Source organism: Strigops habroptila, chromosome 3 (genome assembly GCF_004027225.2).
Source record: "Strigops habroptila isolate Jane chromosome 3, bStrHab1.2.pri, whole genome shotgun sequence".
In the NCBI taxonomy this organism is placed as follows: Eukaryota; Metazoa; Chordata; class Aves; order Psittaciformes; family Psittacidae; genus Strigops; species Strigops habroptila.
Window position 1 is genome coordinate 26,466,293 of NC_044279.2, and position 15,801 is coordinate 26,482,093.

Genomic DNA, 15,801 nt, shown 5'->3' on the forward strand with positions numbered 1-15,801 from the left:
CCATACTTTTCCATGATACATGAATATTCATAAAGATATACATCATAGTGTGTCGATTCTAAAAAGGGATTACTAAAATATATATCGTTATAAAACCAAATATGTCCCAAGAAATCATTATATTTATTTGATTAATGTAAATTCATTAGACTTTTTATCTACTGTAGAGTAGTGATGTCCCTTAAATGAATAGCAGTGGTATTCATAACTTTGTTTGTGGCTATCTATTAGAATCAGATACTTTACTTTATCAGGCTGGTCTCTGAAGTGGAAGCTTTCAGAAAATGATAAAAATCTAATAATACTCTTTGGAGGGGATGCAATGTGACTGATTGGTAAGGTCAAGAAAAATCTTATTTGCGATGCCCTTATTGGTACATGATTTGACATGACATTTTTACCTTGAAATTGGTTTTAGCAATTGAAGAATATGACGGTTTAGTTTTCAAGAAATATTGGATTGAGGATCTATAGGAAAAAACCCCTAATTCAATCTATTGCCTTCTCAATTAAGATACTGCCTATCACCCAGCACCTTTAACTTTTATTTAATTAGGCTTTAAAGTACATTCACTTTAAAAGCTAAGCCTATATTCTTCTTGTGACTATAATCTACATCTGAAGACAGTAAGGAAAAAAAAAAGTAAAAATTATAGAGCATTTCACAAGCATAAGTAAATACTATACCCCAAAGGGAATAATAATCTATTGCGCAATGCATATGACTCATCACTTAAAGAAATGTATTCTTGTTTCGTTTGTAAAATATGACCCTTGAGGCAATTAATTCAAACCTGACCTACATAATCTGAACCTCCGTGCCCAATTCAATTTTTTTTTTCATCTCATAGAACAACAAGAAAAGTATGAGGGAGGATCTCTGAGCTTCAGAGGTCTCCCAGTAGCTGACCCAGGTAAGAGAGGGGCAGTTGGATGTGTATTACAGGATCTGCAGCAGTCAGAAGGCAGAAAAGGGCCAATCTGTCCTTTCATAAAAAGTAAACTTTTGGATTTCAGTGAGGAATGAAAGATGAATGAGGTTAAAGACAGACTGAGAGACTCTCCGACCGTCTTTGCCAAAGAACGATTTCTAAATAGAAAAAGATGAGAATTCAGGTCCAACTTCAGGAAAGTTTATTCAGAAGGCTTTTCTGTGCAGGTGAGAAACTGAGCAGTGACACTCAAGCACTTCAAGTTTTGCAGAACTCACTGGCTTTTGCTGCCATTTCAGGTAGTACAATGAATCGCCCTAATGGATTGGTAGCATTTGTATTCTTGTTGTCTTCTTGGATGAAGGCATGCGAGATGATGCTTCTAGTCTGTCAGATCACTGGACCAGAAGGTAGAGTAAAACCTCTCTTGCTCCTGGGTCTGAAAGCCAGCCCTTCTCACAACATGATCGGTACTGACCAAGAGTCTAAATTCCACCCTGGGCTTGGGATGGTCTTGCTACCACCACATCCCTGGCATCCTGGTGATTTCAAAGCATAGGCTTTTCCCTGACACCAACTGCTGCACTCTTTCCTTGGCAGGAGATGTGCATGAGATGCAGTTTTGGCACACAAACAGAGGCCAATTGTTCCCCTTTGTGAGGGAAACTTCACTGGGCTTCTGCGGCAGCTTTATGGCACAGAGTCAAGACAGATAGAGCATCCAACCCTGACTGTCTTTGGATAGGTAGTCAGGAATATCTTCAGTAAACACACGCTCACCATCCACAGTTTCCAGAGAATTTCTTCTATCATTATTTAATAAATCTAAGGAAGACACTAGCGAGTGAATTCTAGGCACTTTGATGAGTATTATATGTATGTTTTTTTCATGGACTTGTAAATATTGAAGGAACGTTAGGGTGTTTTAAAATTCTCCTGCAATACAGCAGGAAATGGCATCTATCAGGGAGCAATTAAGAAATGCTAAATATCATTCAAGAGACTACTTACTGAAGAAATAATTAAAAGTCTGTGGAAATAGATGATCTTGCATAACTACAGAGTCAGTTTTTCAAGATCATGCATTTATGAACCTTAGGGAGAAGCTTGCTTCTCCCTAATTTTACAACCATGCCTATCTTGGGATATTCATGGTTAGAAGAGATTAAGCAGTTGGAATTTATATCCAAATGCTACAGCAAAGGATTCTTGAATGACCATATATTCACTATTGGGGAATCAATGCAAAGTACAGGCTTTCAGAGAGAAAATATTGGCCTGAGGTCTTCAGAAGCACAACTTACAGTAGAGGTTAGAAGACACTTATTTTGTAAACAGGCTTCTGATCAAACACCACTCCAAACTGTGCAAAGTTTGTTTACAGGCACAATGCAAAGTGAAAGGAAGGAATGAGCTGGTTCTTTCCTTGTGCACCTCCCAGAGGAACTGGACACATGAGCAGAAGTGAGAGGGTTTCTGTATCCTTATGCATTATCTAGAGCTCTCGGGAATTTATGCAGCACTGCCTAAATTTTTTGTTCCTAGTCAGAAGTCATGAGTCAAAAGAACTCATAATATAGAAATTAAAAAGAAACACATTGCAATTATTGAAACAGATGGTTCGATAAAGCTAAAACCTTTTTTTTACTCATTGAAATATCAAATTCGAAGAAGGCAAAATGTATTATTTTGATAGTGCTAACATAAAATGTAATATAAACACAAGTAGTGTGAACACAGTATTGAACAATTTTAAGGAAATTTAAATAAATATGAAATGAAAATGATAAAGCTGAAAGAAGGCATTTTTGCCTTTTGGAAGAAAAAAAGTTTCAGAAATACTGAACTTCAAACATGAAAGCTGAAAAGCTCAACTTAAATGTTTCTTCTATAGGCGCCTGGCGTATTGCCCCCAAGACTTTACAGTCTCAGTGAAACTGCATTTCTTACAGTATGTTGTTCCAGAAAAGCTCTTTTACCAGTTGTACCACTCATTTCTTCCACTGGGATGGAAAGAAACAGGCAGAGAAGAGCAAATGCCCCAGGGCACATCAGCTGTCTCTGCTCCCTGAGGCTTTGGGATGTAGAGCATCCCCAACAGCTCTTGCTGCTTACAAAAGTGACCCTGCACTCACACTGTGACTCCATTAGGGCTCTAGGCCACAATTAAGCCTGAGGGACAGACAACTTACAGGAAAAGGTGAAACCTCTTTTAAATTGAGCACTACCAGTTTTAGGCAAATGGGAGAAGGCCTTGGAGGTGGCGGAAAGAAAGAGGAGAGCTCTAGGAAACAACACTTAGCAGGAGAATTTGGAGTGGTTTGGTTTGTTTTAACTGGAGAAGAGAAAGACTGAATCATAATGTAGTGCAAATATGAAAAATTAGCGGGAGAGACTGGTAATCTGTTGTTTGTGTCCACTGAGGGTTAAACAAGAAGATAGCTAATTAGCAGGCAGGATTTGGGTTAATTATTAGAAAGGAGTCTTTCCAAACCACTAGGTAAGCAGGTAGAGCAGCTCTCCAAAGCTTGTTTAAGCAAGGTTGTGAAATTTCTTTCACAAGGAGCTTTATTAACAACCTAGACAAATACCCATCAGGCAGTGGTCTGCATATATTTGCTCCTGCCGCAGGGAAGCAGGGCCAGGCTAGGTCTTTGTGGTCCCTCCCAGCTGTACTTTCCTTTGATGCTCTGGGATGTGTTTCAGTGCTGGCTTTGTTTTTCCCAAGAGCCAGAGTTTCTGAATGCTGACAAAAGCAGCTTCTCGGAGGAGGCTGGTGAGAGAAAACTGAGAAGAAAAACGGCTTAAATAACTATTAAAAAAAATGACTCAGTTAGCTGTCCTCTCCCCAGCTAGGGAAACAAAGAGATATATAACCTCAGCTATAAGACTTCTTGATCATCTGGTTTATATTGTACTGTTTGTCTGGGTTTGTTTTATTCAGGACCACACCTGTTTTCTCCTTTATAAATAGGATAGCCAGTCATTGCAGTGCTCTGGATCCCTGCAGGAAATAGTTCCTCATCATTGTTGATTCTTGTTTTGACTGGATGAAAGTTTGTTTTTTTGGCATCTCGCTCATGCATAGGGCCCAGCATCTCCAGAGCAGGATGGGGCAGGCTGCACCCATAGGCATCCTCCACAAGCAATTTCCTCAGTTACACAGTGCAATCTTGCTTTGCCACTTAGAAATCTTCCCCTCTTCCTGAGAATTAATATCCTTCCTTGAGAAATAAGCTTGAGGCAAAGATTAGTGGCAGAACAAATGGCAAGCAGAGCTGGGCTGTCACAGAGGTAGGGAAAGCCACTGAGTGCCAGAAGCCTTTAATTTCAATAGAGCAAAATATATTGCTTAGGCAATGTCAAATTGTAAAACACTCTGGATTAGATATTCCACCCTTTGTGCAGGGAGAATGAATTTGTGTACAGTTACTTTTACACTGGGGCAGATTCTTAGAGATCAGCAGTGGTAGGGGACAGATATCCTTATAGAAAAGGGGGAGTCAGACCTGCCTCTTATTGTGTGTCTGCAAATATCATGCACACTGCAAGGTATGACAAGATAAAGCGAGATAATTCTGACTGTCTATGTCCACTTGTTTTTTCAACAGCAGATTAAAAGGCAGGATGGCAGCAAACCACTGTTCAAAGTAAAGGTTGATCCCGAATATTTGGGGAAGAGAATAAACTTTACAGTGTTCATTGCCTGGAGCTGCCAGTCACTTTCGGATAGTGAATTTAGTTGTTTAAAACTTCCAATACTTTCAAATTCTGAGGAAGTCCCAAGTGACAAGCAAGGTATGCAGAACCGGGGCCTGAAGAGGAGCAGCATTGCATAGTCTCACAGAAGAACAGAGAAAGATGAATGATCTTTACTTCAAATGAAAGTCTGCTCAAATCTGTATAAAGCAAAATCCAAAGAGCCGATTTCAGCAATGATCTTTTATTTGAACATCTTTTGTACTTAGAAATAGTCATGCCCACATTACTTAAAACCTAATAAATTGTGAGTTTGGTTGATTTCACTGAAATGTTTTGTTTTCCAACTCATGGATAAAGTGTCTTTTCAATAACATCGAACATCGTATTTCATTGCAAGGGCACTGATTTTCAGATTAAAACCTGAACCCATTAAGTTATAAGCCACGATTATATCCAGCTGAAATTCAGGTCCTGACACTTACAGTATTATACAAATTAGGATCATGAAGAATATTATGACCTTGAAGCTATAAAAGATTGCAAATTTGCAGACATACCATTTAAAATGCTTTGAGCAAACCTAGGTCTAATACTTAGAATTCAATACAGGAAACAGTGTATGATGATCATTAGATATAAGCCAGGAATATAAGCAGTCACGTAGCATGTCATAAAGACTGTAGGTCAATTTAGCTCCGATTAGGCTAAACAGACCTTACAGGCTAAGAAAATGTTGGAGGTGCAAGACAAATGTGTAAGCAAAAGCCTACAGGAAACAGTTTCAGTACAACTAGCCAATAAATGTCATCACTGCCTTATGAAAATTAATGTAGATCACATACATGGTCATACCTGAACACTTAGATTTAGACACTGTATTATCAATGCAGGTAACAAAAGAAGGCTCAGATCCCTGGCTTAATCTCTGTTCATGCAGAGGTACCCAACTGCAAAAGCCTTAATGTGTCTTAAAAGTTTGTGGCTGAACTTTGGTAGGTTAGGAAGGATTTTCCCCAGTAGGTAATTTGGCAATCAGAAATTCTTCAAAATAATACTTACTTTTGCTTTTACGTATTTACTTTTCCTCTTTCTCTGATGCTTGTTCCATTTTCCTCCTATATTCACAGCCACCATTTAAATACATTTCCTACCTATCACAGTAGCACCTGAACTTGCCATGTAATGTGACATACCTGTATTGCATTGTTTGTGTTTAGTCACTGAATTTGCATTGTTAAACTGCAATATAAAAATCTTGTTATCGGATACTGTAAAAACCTTATTTCTTTGGAAGAGGTTCCTTGGAAACTGTTGTTCTATCGCCAGCTTAATTTCAAATTTGTTGCTGAGTTTTGCCTATGCAGTGGAAACAGTCTGTGCAGAAAACACCAACATGTCAGTGGAAGCCCTGAAGTTCCAAGGCAAAAATCAAGGTTTTTTGACTGAAAATTCTGTGCCATTCACCACACAAAGATCACAAGACAACAGATTGTCTTCTCCAAGACTGACTCACCACAGAGAAGTTCATTCCCAGTTTAGGTACAGTAATCACCATCTGAGGAAAGCACACTGAGTTCAAGTTGATTCCCTGAGCTGTGATTGTGCTTCCACCACTAGGAAGGATTAAAAAAAAAAGGAAAAGAGAAAAGAAGATGAGTAGGATAATGATACATCTGCTATGATAATCTTAATTACAAATTATGTTTTAGAGTAAATGACAACATAAAGCCAGAATTAGGGATATATGTGGTGAATGCAAATACATGGCTCTTAGCAGTAAGCATAAAGCCTGAATTAGGGCTATATGGGGTGAATGCAAATATATGGCTCTTAGCAGTAAGCATAAAGCCAGAATTAGGGATATATGGGGTGAATGCAAATACATGGCTCTTAGCAGCAAGATTATTTTTCTGGGAGACAAATTTTACACTTGCTATAACAACTAATCAAATACAAGAAAAGAAAAATAATTTTTAAAATTGTGGCATGGCAGGATATAAAACAAATGTGTACATTTTAAAGGAGGGTGTATACTTGTGCTTAGCATTTGCTAACTTACATAACTTATTGCTTTCAGCAGTGCTGAAAAAGGTGTCTTTTTTACTGCTGACATTTTTTTGGCAAAGGAAGATGGCTTGGATTAGAGCTACTGAGACCATAAATATGTCACTTAAAAACACACATATGCTACCATACGTATATATTCATAATATTTATGTAGGCCTGGATTTAGACTGTTTTAAAATCCATTTGCTCTCCTGAGTCCTGCTGACTTGTCACATTAAATGATTTTCCTCACTCATCAGTGTGATATCCAGACGCAGTGTAGGAGACACGCTTAGCTGTGCAGTACGTATCTCAGCAGGACATCACAGGTACACTCAGCAGCAGCTAGGAGTTAAATCACATAAAGAAAAGAGGTGCCCTTCCCCCTTCTCCTTCACCTCTGAGAGGAAATGATCTGCCCTCTGCAACTGCACCACAATAGAAGCAATTGGCATGGCAGATAGAGATAAAAATGCAATTTCTTTTGATAGATTGCTGTGCAGCGTAGCCATTCTTCTTTCATTCCTTACTTTTCTTATTTCTATAAGAAACTTTTACTCACCTAAGAAAAGATTTGGCAGGATGAATTTTTAAAACAACAGGGTCTTCTCTGTATGTGAAATGACCGCTCACGTCTCGAATGGCTTTGTCGATTCCCACCCTCACACGATATTCTTGGGGAATTCGTTGTGCTGGAGTGTAGCACTCCACAGTGCTCGCTGATACACTAGAAGGACAGAAAAGGGCTCGCTTGTCAGCATTATAAAACATGTACTTGGTTTAAAACACTGCCCTTTAGTGAGCCCCAACCTCGCCTAAGGATCCACTTGTAAAAAAATGTCACCAAGACCCCCACTGGATGATCATACTGCAACAAACAAGCATAGTGTGAGGGAGAAACACCAACACTGCTTAGGCTCAGCGTTGACTAACACCTTGCCTACTGGAAGGTGTTTCCTCAGTGCTTGTGACAGCCACATCAGCCCCTGCACCCTGCAAAGGCAGCTTCCAGCCTGCAAAACAGTAGCATACTCCAAGTTTAAGGAGAATGACTTGTTCTGCTGTAACCATGGGATAATGTCATTCTCTTTCAAATCCACAGGGTTTACTCTGTGTTAAAAACGTCAAGAAAAGGTGCTGGTGGAGGATGTACCAGCATGTCCTGTCCTGGGGGCACCTGCTGACTGGGGGCACTGCCGAGGGGTAGGCAGAGGGCAAGACGAAGGGAGAAGAAGGTGAAAATGCAGGAAGAACTGGCTGAATTCAGCACAGCAGCAGAGCCCCTGGGATATTCACCTTTCCCTGGCTCTCTCATGCTTGGCCCTGGAAGTCCTCCTCCTACACTGAGCTCAGTGGGTGAGTGGGCAGCAGAGGGGTGAAGGATCCTGAAGCTTGAAGCACATGAAGTATGGCCGCAGAGAGCAGGGCACATGAAAAGCAAAGATAACAACTGATTGGAAAAACAAATGTAACTCTACCAGCTGGTTTCAGTGATTTCCAGGAGCCCTCCACATGGGGCCATTCTGCAGGGATGTGAGAGATTGCCTCCAAATTAGATAAAAGGGGCATTTGCTGGCACTTCTGTAGCTTTCCAGGAAGGTGGGGTTCACCATGTGCTGTAGGGTTCAATAGCTTGTTCATATGTATCTGGAAGCTTCTTACCATCTTTTAAGGGAAAAATAAACCCTTGATCTTGCTGCCCTCAGAACTGTGGAAAGCTGCCCTTTTAGGTAGAGAAATAGCTGCCTTGAGAAACTGGCTAAGCCCTGTGTAGAAGTCTCCAGGGCTGGTGAGAAAGAGGAGTGCTGGGGATGCTTACTGGATAAGCCCTCAACCACAGTTCGATACCTAGAGGTCCACCTGACCAAAGCAGATGTCTGCCTCTGAGCTGGCTGTCATCTCACCCCCACAGCAGATTTCTCAAATGGATCAGACGAATCATTCCCTAAAGGTTTATATATTTATCCATTAGCTGACCAGCTGAAATGATGACATCAATAAATGCCACCCTAAACTGTTAAGCAGCCATTGAACAGAAGTGCTGAAGATAGATCTTGGTAGTGATTAAATATCAGACTTGAATACCAAAATCCCATTCTTGATTTAGTCAGTCTTAGCTGATTTGATCAAGAGCATACAATAAATCATTTAGCAGCAAAGAATAAAATTTATCTCTCCTGACTTTGAGTCTGATGTTAACTAATAGGCTATTGCTTGCCCACCTTCTCTGCAAGTGTGATGTTTCACCACTATGACTTTCCATAATCATTAAAAGAGACTCAAAATTTAGAGGAATTGCTGGACATCCTCTTCCTGGAACACAGTGAGCTGGATTCTGCTCTTTGCCACAGAGGTGACCATTCTGGAGCCTCCTGCTGTACCTGAAAACAGGACCAAGCAGGATTTGCCCCATGGTAGAATGGCTACCAAGTTCACAATGTTTCTCTGCCCTTAGCAGAGAGTATGTACTTAGTATTTAACATTTATATTCAGCTGGGATTGAAGGCATTTCCATACAGAGGATGTCAAAGATTCTTGACTGAGCTCCTACTGGATCCAGTACAGTGCCACAAGAAATTCCGGCTTAATCCTCAAAACGATTTTATGTACACCAGGAAAAGTCCCAAACTGATGCTGGTTTGGAGGCTGTTCACTGATAGTAGTGCAGAAATAGCTGCTCATCTGCATGGGATACACATTCCCACACTGGTCAGGTTTCCACAGAACAAACCAGTAGGAAATGGTAATCTGCACCCACTGGATGCTCACTGGGAGCTGCTGCACAAACAGCAGCTCTTGCTAATACAAAAGAGGGGGCTGACTATATGGAAGTTGGGATGACAAAAATGATGGGAAATAGGCAGTTTCTAGTCCATTAGAAGCCAATTTGCTACTTCTCTATGCAACCTTTTAATGAGGTTAATGAAGGCTTCACACAATAAACAAGTCTTCCAGGGAACCGTTGTCCCTTCTAGAAACCTTTCAGACATCCTAACCTCAGGATGTAATCCGGAACTGAATGCTTATTGCAGTATCATTTGTCTGTTATGAAACACAAGGGGAGGAGGGCAATGCACGTTTGCATTTTTTTTACTCCAAGACATTTTAATCAAGCCATTCCAGTGTTAAAGCCATAATTTTTTAGTAAGTACATTACCTTTGCAAGGTGCACAGCTTCTCACCAACAAAAATCCTTCTGTTTTTTCCACTGTTCAGATATTTTCCAGATATAGTTAGCAATGTTCCTCCAGATTTGGGGCCATAGGTGGGAGACATACTTGTTATTACAGGATTCTGGGCAGGGGTAAAAATAAGAACAGTGTTAAATTATTTTCAAAATGTGAAGAGGAAGACTCTTAAAACATTTATTAGCATTTCCATGAAGTAATAATAAAGCAAGTAAGAATGTAGAATTACCATACCGGATTGGACTCACGAGGAACCTCCTTCCAGCTAATATTGAAACTAATTTTGACAACAAAGTTTGAATCATAGTGCTTACCACATACGAAAATGTATTGAATAGTGTTTTGCCATGTCCAACAGAAACACTACTGGATATATTAAAACTTGGATTTTTTGCAGCGGGAACTGTGCATTCCAACCTTTGGAAAACAAGGAAAAAGATTGGATTACATCTTTTTTTCTGGCTTGATTTTCTGTATTAAAATAGAACCACTTTAAACTCGTAACAATGGAGGATCCATACCAAACAAATCATCTATCTATGCGTGTCAGAAACATTTCAGAAATAACAGCTAAAAGAAACGTGGTCGTCTTTTTTAATACTAAATACAAACATTGTGGTGTTTATACTTGGCCAGAGAAAATAATTTTAGTGTATCAAATGCATTTTGGATAAAATGAAGCATGCTAGAGAAAACAAATACCTCCCATTCAATGGCTGAGTTGGTTTTTGGAATTTTCCTTACGTGCCAAATTTTGGCAGACAACAGGATTAGAAAAAAATGCATCATATACACAAGTTTGTTGTATAAATTTAAATATTACCAAAAATCAAACTTGAGCTTTTGTGGCAGCATTTGTCAATGTATTATATTACATCTACAAAGTCTCACATATAGAATTACAGAATCAACTAGGCTGGAAAAGACCTTTAAGATCAAGTCCAATCATTACCCCAGCACTGCCAAGGCAACCACTAAACCATGTTCCTAAGGGCCTCATCTACACAGTTTTTGAACACTTCCAGGGATGGTGATTCCACCACTTCCCTGGGCAGCCTGTTCCAATGCCTGTGCACCCTCTTGTTGAAGAAATTTTTCCTAATATCCAATCTAAACCTCCCCTGGTGTAACTTGAGGCCATTGCTTCTTGTCCTATCGCTTGTTGGTGTGGAGAAGAGACTGACCCCCACCTTACTCCAAACTCCGTTCAGGTAGTTGTAGAGAGCGATAAGGTCCCCCCTGAGCCTTCTCTTCTCCAGACTAAACAACCCCAGTTCCCTCAGCTGTTCCTCATAAGACTTGTTCTCCAGACCCTTCACCAGCTTTGTTGCCCTTCTCTGGAACTGCTTCAGCAACTCAATGTCTCTCTTGTAGTGAGGGGCCCAGAACCGAACACGCGTGCTAGTCTGCTTAAATAATTTTGTTTGCATTAAGACTGTTCAGAATAGTAGATGGGAGAGTCCTCAATACTTCTGCAGGGTGACCTTTTTGCCGAACGTATATGAAAATTGGGAAGCTGTGCCATGATTTGCACGCTGCTTTGGTAGTAGACAGTCATATGCTTTGAACTGAGAAAGGATGTTCATTGAATCTCGTAACCAGAAAAACCTCTGTTATTATCTCATTGTCCCAAATACTTTTTTCTTCCTGAGGAGGAGGAGGAGGAGTGGTGCAGCTGAGGGTCATGAGCCACTGGATGACGAAATACCCGCATCTTCTCGCATTTCTCTCCAGCAGCTTCACAGATCAGGAGGATGGAGGTGACATAACTGAGCCCAGTGGGATCCTGGCCAAAGGAACCTGCCTCCTTTTCAAACCTTTGAATAGTTTCATTCTTGCCGGCTCCCACAGATGTTGAACAGCATTTTGCAGACAAACCAGAAAAAGCTGCTCAGGAGCTATCGGCATTAACTAGATTTATTTGATCTCCATTTCGAGCCCTTTTTTTCTTGGGGAGCTTATCAAACCAAGGGGTTGTTTCCTGTTTGAAATCTCAGAATCAGAGATGACACTTTCAGACTGAATGTTTATATTGAAAAAAAAATCCATACCACATAAAGAACAACTGTATAAAAGGAAATTCTTATTTTAGGTTTCTTACTTGTTTTTGTTGCTAGATTTTGCTTCCAGGGCACAAATTTGTCCTCCAATATGGACTACTGTATTTTTTAATTCAAATTTATTTTTTTTGCTGAATCCGAAGTCCCATCCACACAGAGTCAGTTTTGTCCCGCCTTCCAAGGGAGCACTGCTCGGAAGAATCTGTTAAAAAAATATTGTGTTAGTTAAATCAGGTTTTCTTGAACTTCAAATGAAGTTAAAGAATGTGCAAAGGAATAATTTTAGAAAAGCATTTCTTCTGGTAGACTATGTCCTACCATTCATCTTAATTGTTCTTCATCTTTCATTTGTCACATTATGAGCTTTCTCTGACAGTAGCAATAAATAACAAAACCTATACTAGAAAGCTTTGAAGGATAGCATTTAGGGGCACTGGACAAGCTGTGCATTGTAATAGTCATTTAAATCCTGCCGTTCTTGTCTTTCACATCTTATTTCTGGCATGTTAAACATACAATGTACTTATTTTTTTAGAAGCTGAATGCTGAACACAAAAGAGCCCCAAAATGACCATTTTTTGTCAGCTTGATAAAAGTTGGGTTCAGAGTGAAGTAGCTTCAAAGACACCATAATCCGATATCGCATTGGCTGAGACAAAGTTAACGTGACTTCTGCTGTTCTTTCCTTAAATCTTTTACATTTGGTCACCTCTAATTCTGAGTTAAAAATAAACTACCCCTCAGAAACACAGAGACAATCTACAAAGGAAATGTTTTTTTTTTGTTTTTTTTTTTGTATATTGTAAATTGTCCTGTTAAATATAACAATGGTGGGAAAAAAGTAAGAACACTATAGAAGTCTTACAAAACTCAGTAAAAGTACTGGTCAGCACTGCCATTAAAAAAAATAAAAATGAGAAGACATTGGTTCAGGGTTTATGGGGACTTTTAACAATACTGCTTAATTTTGCAAACATACCAGTACCACTGGACAAACAACAGAGAATGAAAGATTGAATTTATACTTGTAGCCATAGTGCCTAAATGTCTTCAACTTATGCTTTAGTGATACTAATTTTTCCCCTAAAATGCAATACAGCTGTGCCTTTCAAAGAACCCGACTTAATTTTCAAGCTGAAAGGAAAGTGTTTGAGAGATACTTGGCTATTATTTCATCTGGAAATCCAGTAAGACAGCACATTTCTTTTCAACTCTCTTGTAGCTATACTTCAAGACTCATACAAATGAACTATTGTAGATAGAAAGGCAGCTGAAGAATACTTCAAAAGAATTATACCATATATTCTATATGGGGAAATTTACTGCCCCCATTAGAAACCAGACAAAGAGTCTGATCCAAAATGCACTGAAGCCAGTAGGAATCTCTTCCATTTTAATGAGCTTTGAATCAGTTCTCAATAAGTGAAGAAGAGGGAACCTATGCAGGAACAGTACTTTTGCACAAATCTCATAAAAAAGCAGTGATGCTCGCACAGCCCCCTGACACACAACACTGCAGCCAAGAGCGTGGAGCAGTACCCCATGGAGTCTGTGCTATTCCCAAGTTTAACTTTCCCTTATTTCTTTGGGGTTTTTTCTTCAAAATCTGGATTGACTTCAGATCCTAGTTTTCCACTTTGCCTAATATCTCAGCACACTATCTATTTTTGGAGTAACAAAACCCTAGCAGAAACTGAAATTGCTCTGTGGGGGTACAGGATGTCTCGACGTTTTGTACAATAATGCATTGACGTGTGGCATTTGAAGAGTTTGAAATGTAATCCACAAGTTAGCAAAATAAGGGTGTTAAAATCAGGCTTCACTAAGCCATACAGAATCAAAACCGAAGGCACTTAACTGGTTTTGAGTGATCTTATCTGCCAAAAGAGACTTGTGATAGCAGACCATGTGCCTTAACTGAGGAAGAGTAGAAGTGTTTACTACATTCTGCCAGCAAATTTAGGAGGCAAGACCTCTAAGTAGATAGCAAGCTCTGCAGAAATTCCCCCAGTGTTTTTATTCATATGTTAATTTTTGTTCTATTTGTTCTGTACAATGAAACCTCTGAAAGTTAAATGTGATTTCCCAGACTTGTTCTTGGGAGTTTACAGGCATGAATAGTGAACCAATAGTGAACCTCCTGGACTTTGAACAGAGGTATACATAGGCATCTTCTGTGTGCTTATATTGCACAGGAAGTAACAGAAAGTAAACAAAACCCAAATCAATTATAAATGCCATGAAATTCAGGGTTCAAAAGTTCTCCATAGCAAGGAAACTCCACTGATAACATGGATCAAGTCCTGCTGCAAGGCCTGCCATTCTGCTTGTCCCTGCTGCTCTCTGGACTTTGGGTGAAGGCAAATAAAGTTAACTTTTCTTTTTCCTTTCGGAAAAAATTAGAGCATTGTGTTTTCCTTTTGTTTATGTTGACAGCCATTATGCTAATATCCACTCACATACTTCATAAATTGTTGGAAGAAAGTATCTATTTATTAAAGTTTCATCAGCCCATTCATTCTAATTAAGAGACAGGAACATGTACAGGCCACATGTGAAATTTCCAGCAAAACCTCCAATTTAAACAGGCAGCAGAAGGCCTGATGTTCTCGATATGTCTGAGACAAAAGCCAGCTAGACCAACTTAGGTTAAAAACTTTAAAACCAGCAACAAACCATGGCAGATTTTTGACCACAACAAAGAATCAAAAGGGAGACCAATTTATTTCTTCTTACACACCGTTCACCTTTCAGTGTGACCTGAACGCCGCAGGCAGATGCCTGCAATTTGTTCCAGCACCAAGTGATCTTCAAGGAGACTCCCTTGAGTCCCCCAGCTCTCCTCTAGCACTGCTTGCCCAGGCTGACAAAACACGCCGCGCTGTTCGCAGAGGCGGTGGATGGGAGTAGGGTACAGTGTCAAGGTGTGGGGTGGGAGCCCATGTCCCAGTGCCAGCCCTGCTGTGCTGTTGGTAGCAGGGCGATGCCTGGGCAGAGCCCTACAGTGCAGGGCTGCTCCCCACCACCCACGGCTCCAAGGAAAGTGCTTAAAGTAGGGCAGGGAGACAAAGGTTTCCGCAGGAGAGCACCGGGTTTCCTCTCTGTCATCCCTCCTGAGATAAAAATCCAATTATATTTTTTCCACTGTGTACCACTCTGTGTAATAACCCGGGAAAACTTTGTTGAAGACTTAGCTAGTTAACGTCCACAGGACCAGACCCTTGGAGAAGATCCCTGTTCCCCTCAGGTTAAAGCGATCATATGACATATCTCAAGCAATCTCTCCTTCTGAAAGCTGCAAAATATTAGGGGGATGTTCGGACTGAATTTCAGATACTATGCAAAACAGGTCATCCTCTGTTTGTTAGGAACAAAACAAGCTTGTTTCTCATATTTTATGCATATGGGTTTAAAGACAGATCAGAAGATGATGAATAATCTGTTTCATATTTTTTTCAGTAATCATGTTAAATGTCATGGTCCAGTAGAGCATGAAATCTGTCTTAACAGCTAGCAATCCAAAGGGATTTAAGTACTCAGCTGCATTTTTTCCCTTACGAGCCCTCTAGAAGCAACTTCTACCAATGTAGGCATACTGTAAGTCGAGATTCACTTTAAGATCCGTCAGTGCCACAGATGCATATTCATTACAAGGGTAGACTGGGCTTGGCAGGGCTGAGCCACATGAGGAAGGGGAGCACCCGCTGCCCCACATCCAAGGCATGCTCCCCTGGATGAGTCCTCCCAGTGACTGCATAGGGACTGCAGAGGTGGCCCTGGGGACACACCTCTCCATCTAAGCATCTCTGCATAGGCTCCAGGCGCTTGGTTCTTAAAACTGCTGAGTGTACAGACTCATAATTGAAATTAAAG

The 15,801-nt window shown here is 40.1% G+C and overlaps 1 protein-coding gene across 2 annotated transcripts in view; it reads right to left on the minus strand.

Annotated features, from left to right (window-relative positions):
• Window positions 1–15,801, minus strand: part of MET (MET proto-oncogene, receptor tyrosine kinase) — a 90,659-nt gene that overhangs the window by 25,125 nt on the left and 49,733 nt on the right. For both annotated transcript variants that reach the window (XM_030478388.1, XM_030478386.1), the window contains exons 6-10: window positions 11,970–12,130; window positions 10,183–10,285; window positions 9,838–9,974; window positions 7,243–7,407; window positions 6,148–6,247 (exon numbers count right to left, since the gene is read on the minus strand). In XM_030478388.1, the coding sequence (XP_030334248.1) occupies window positions 6,148–6,247; window positions 7,243–7,407; window positions 9,838–9,974; window positions 10,183–10,285; window positions 11,970–12,130 (666 nt within the window). The remainder of the gene's footprint in view (window positions 1–6,147; window positions 6,248–7,242; window positions 7,408–9,837; window positions 9,975–10,182; window positions 10,286–11,969; window positions 12,131–15,801) is intronic.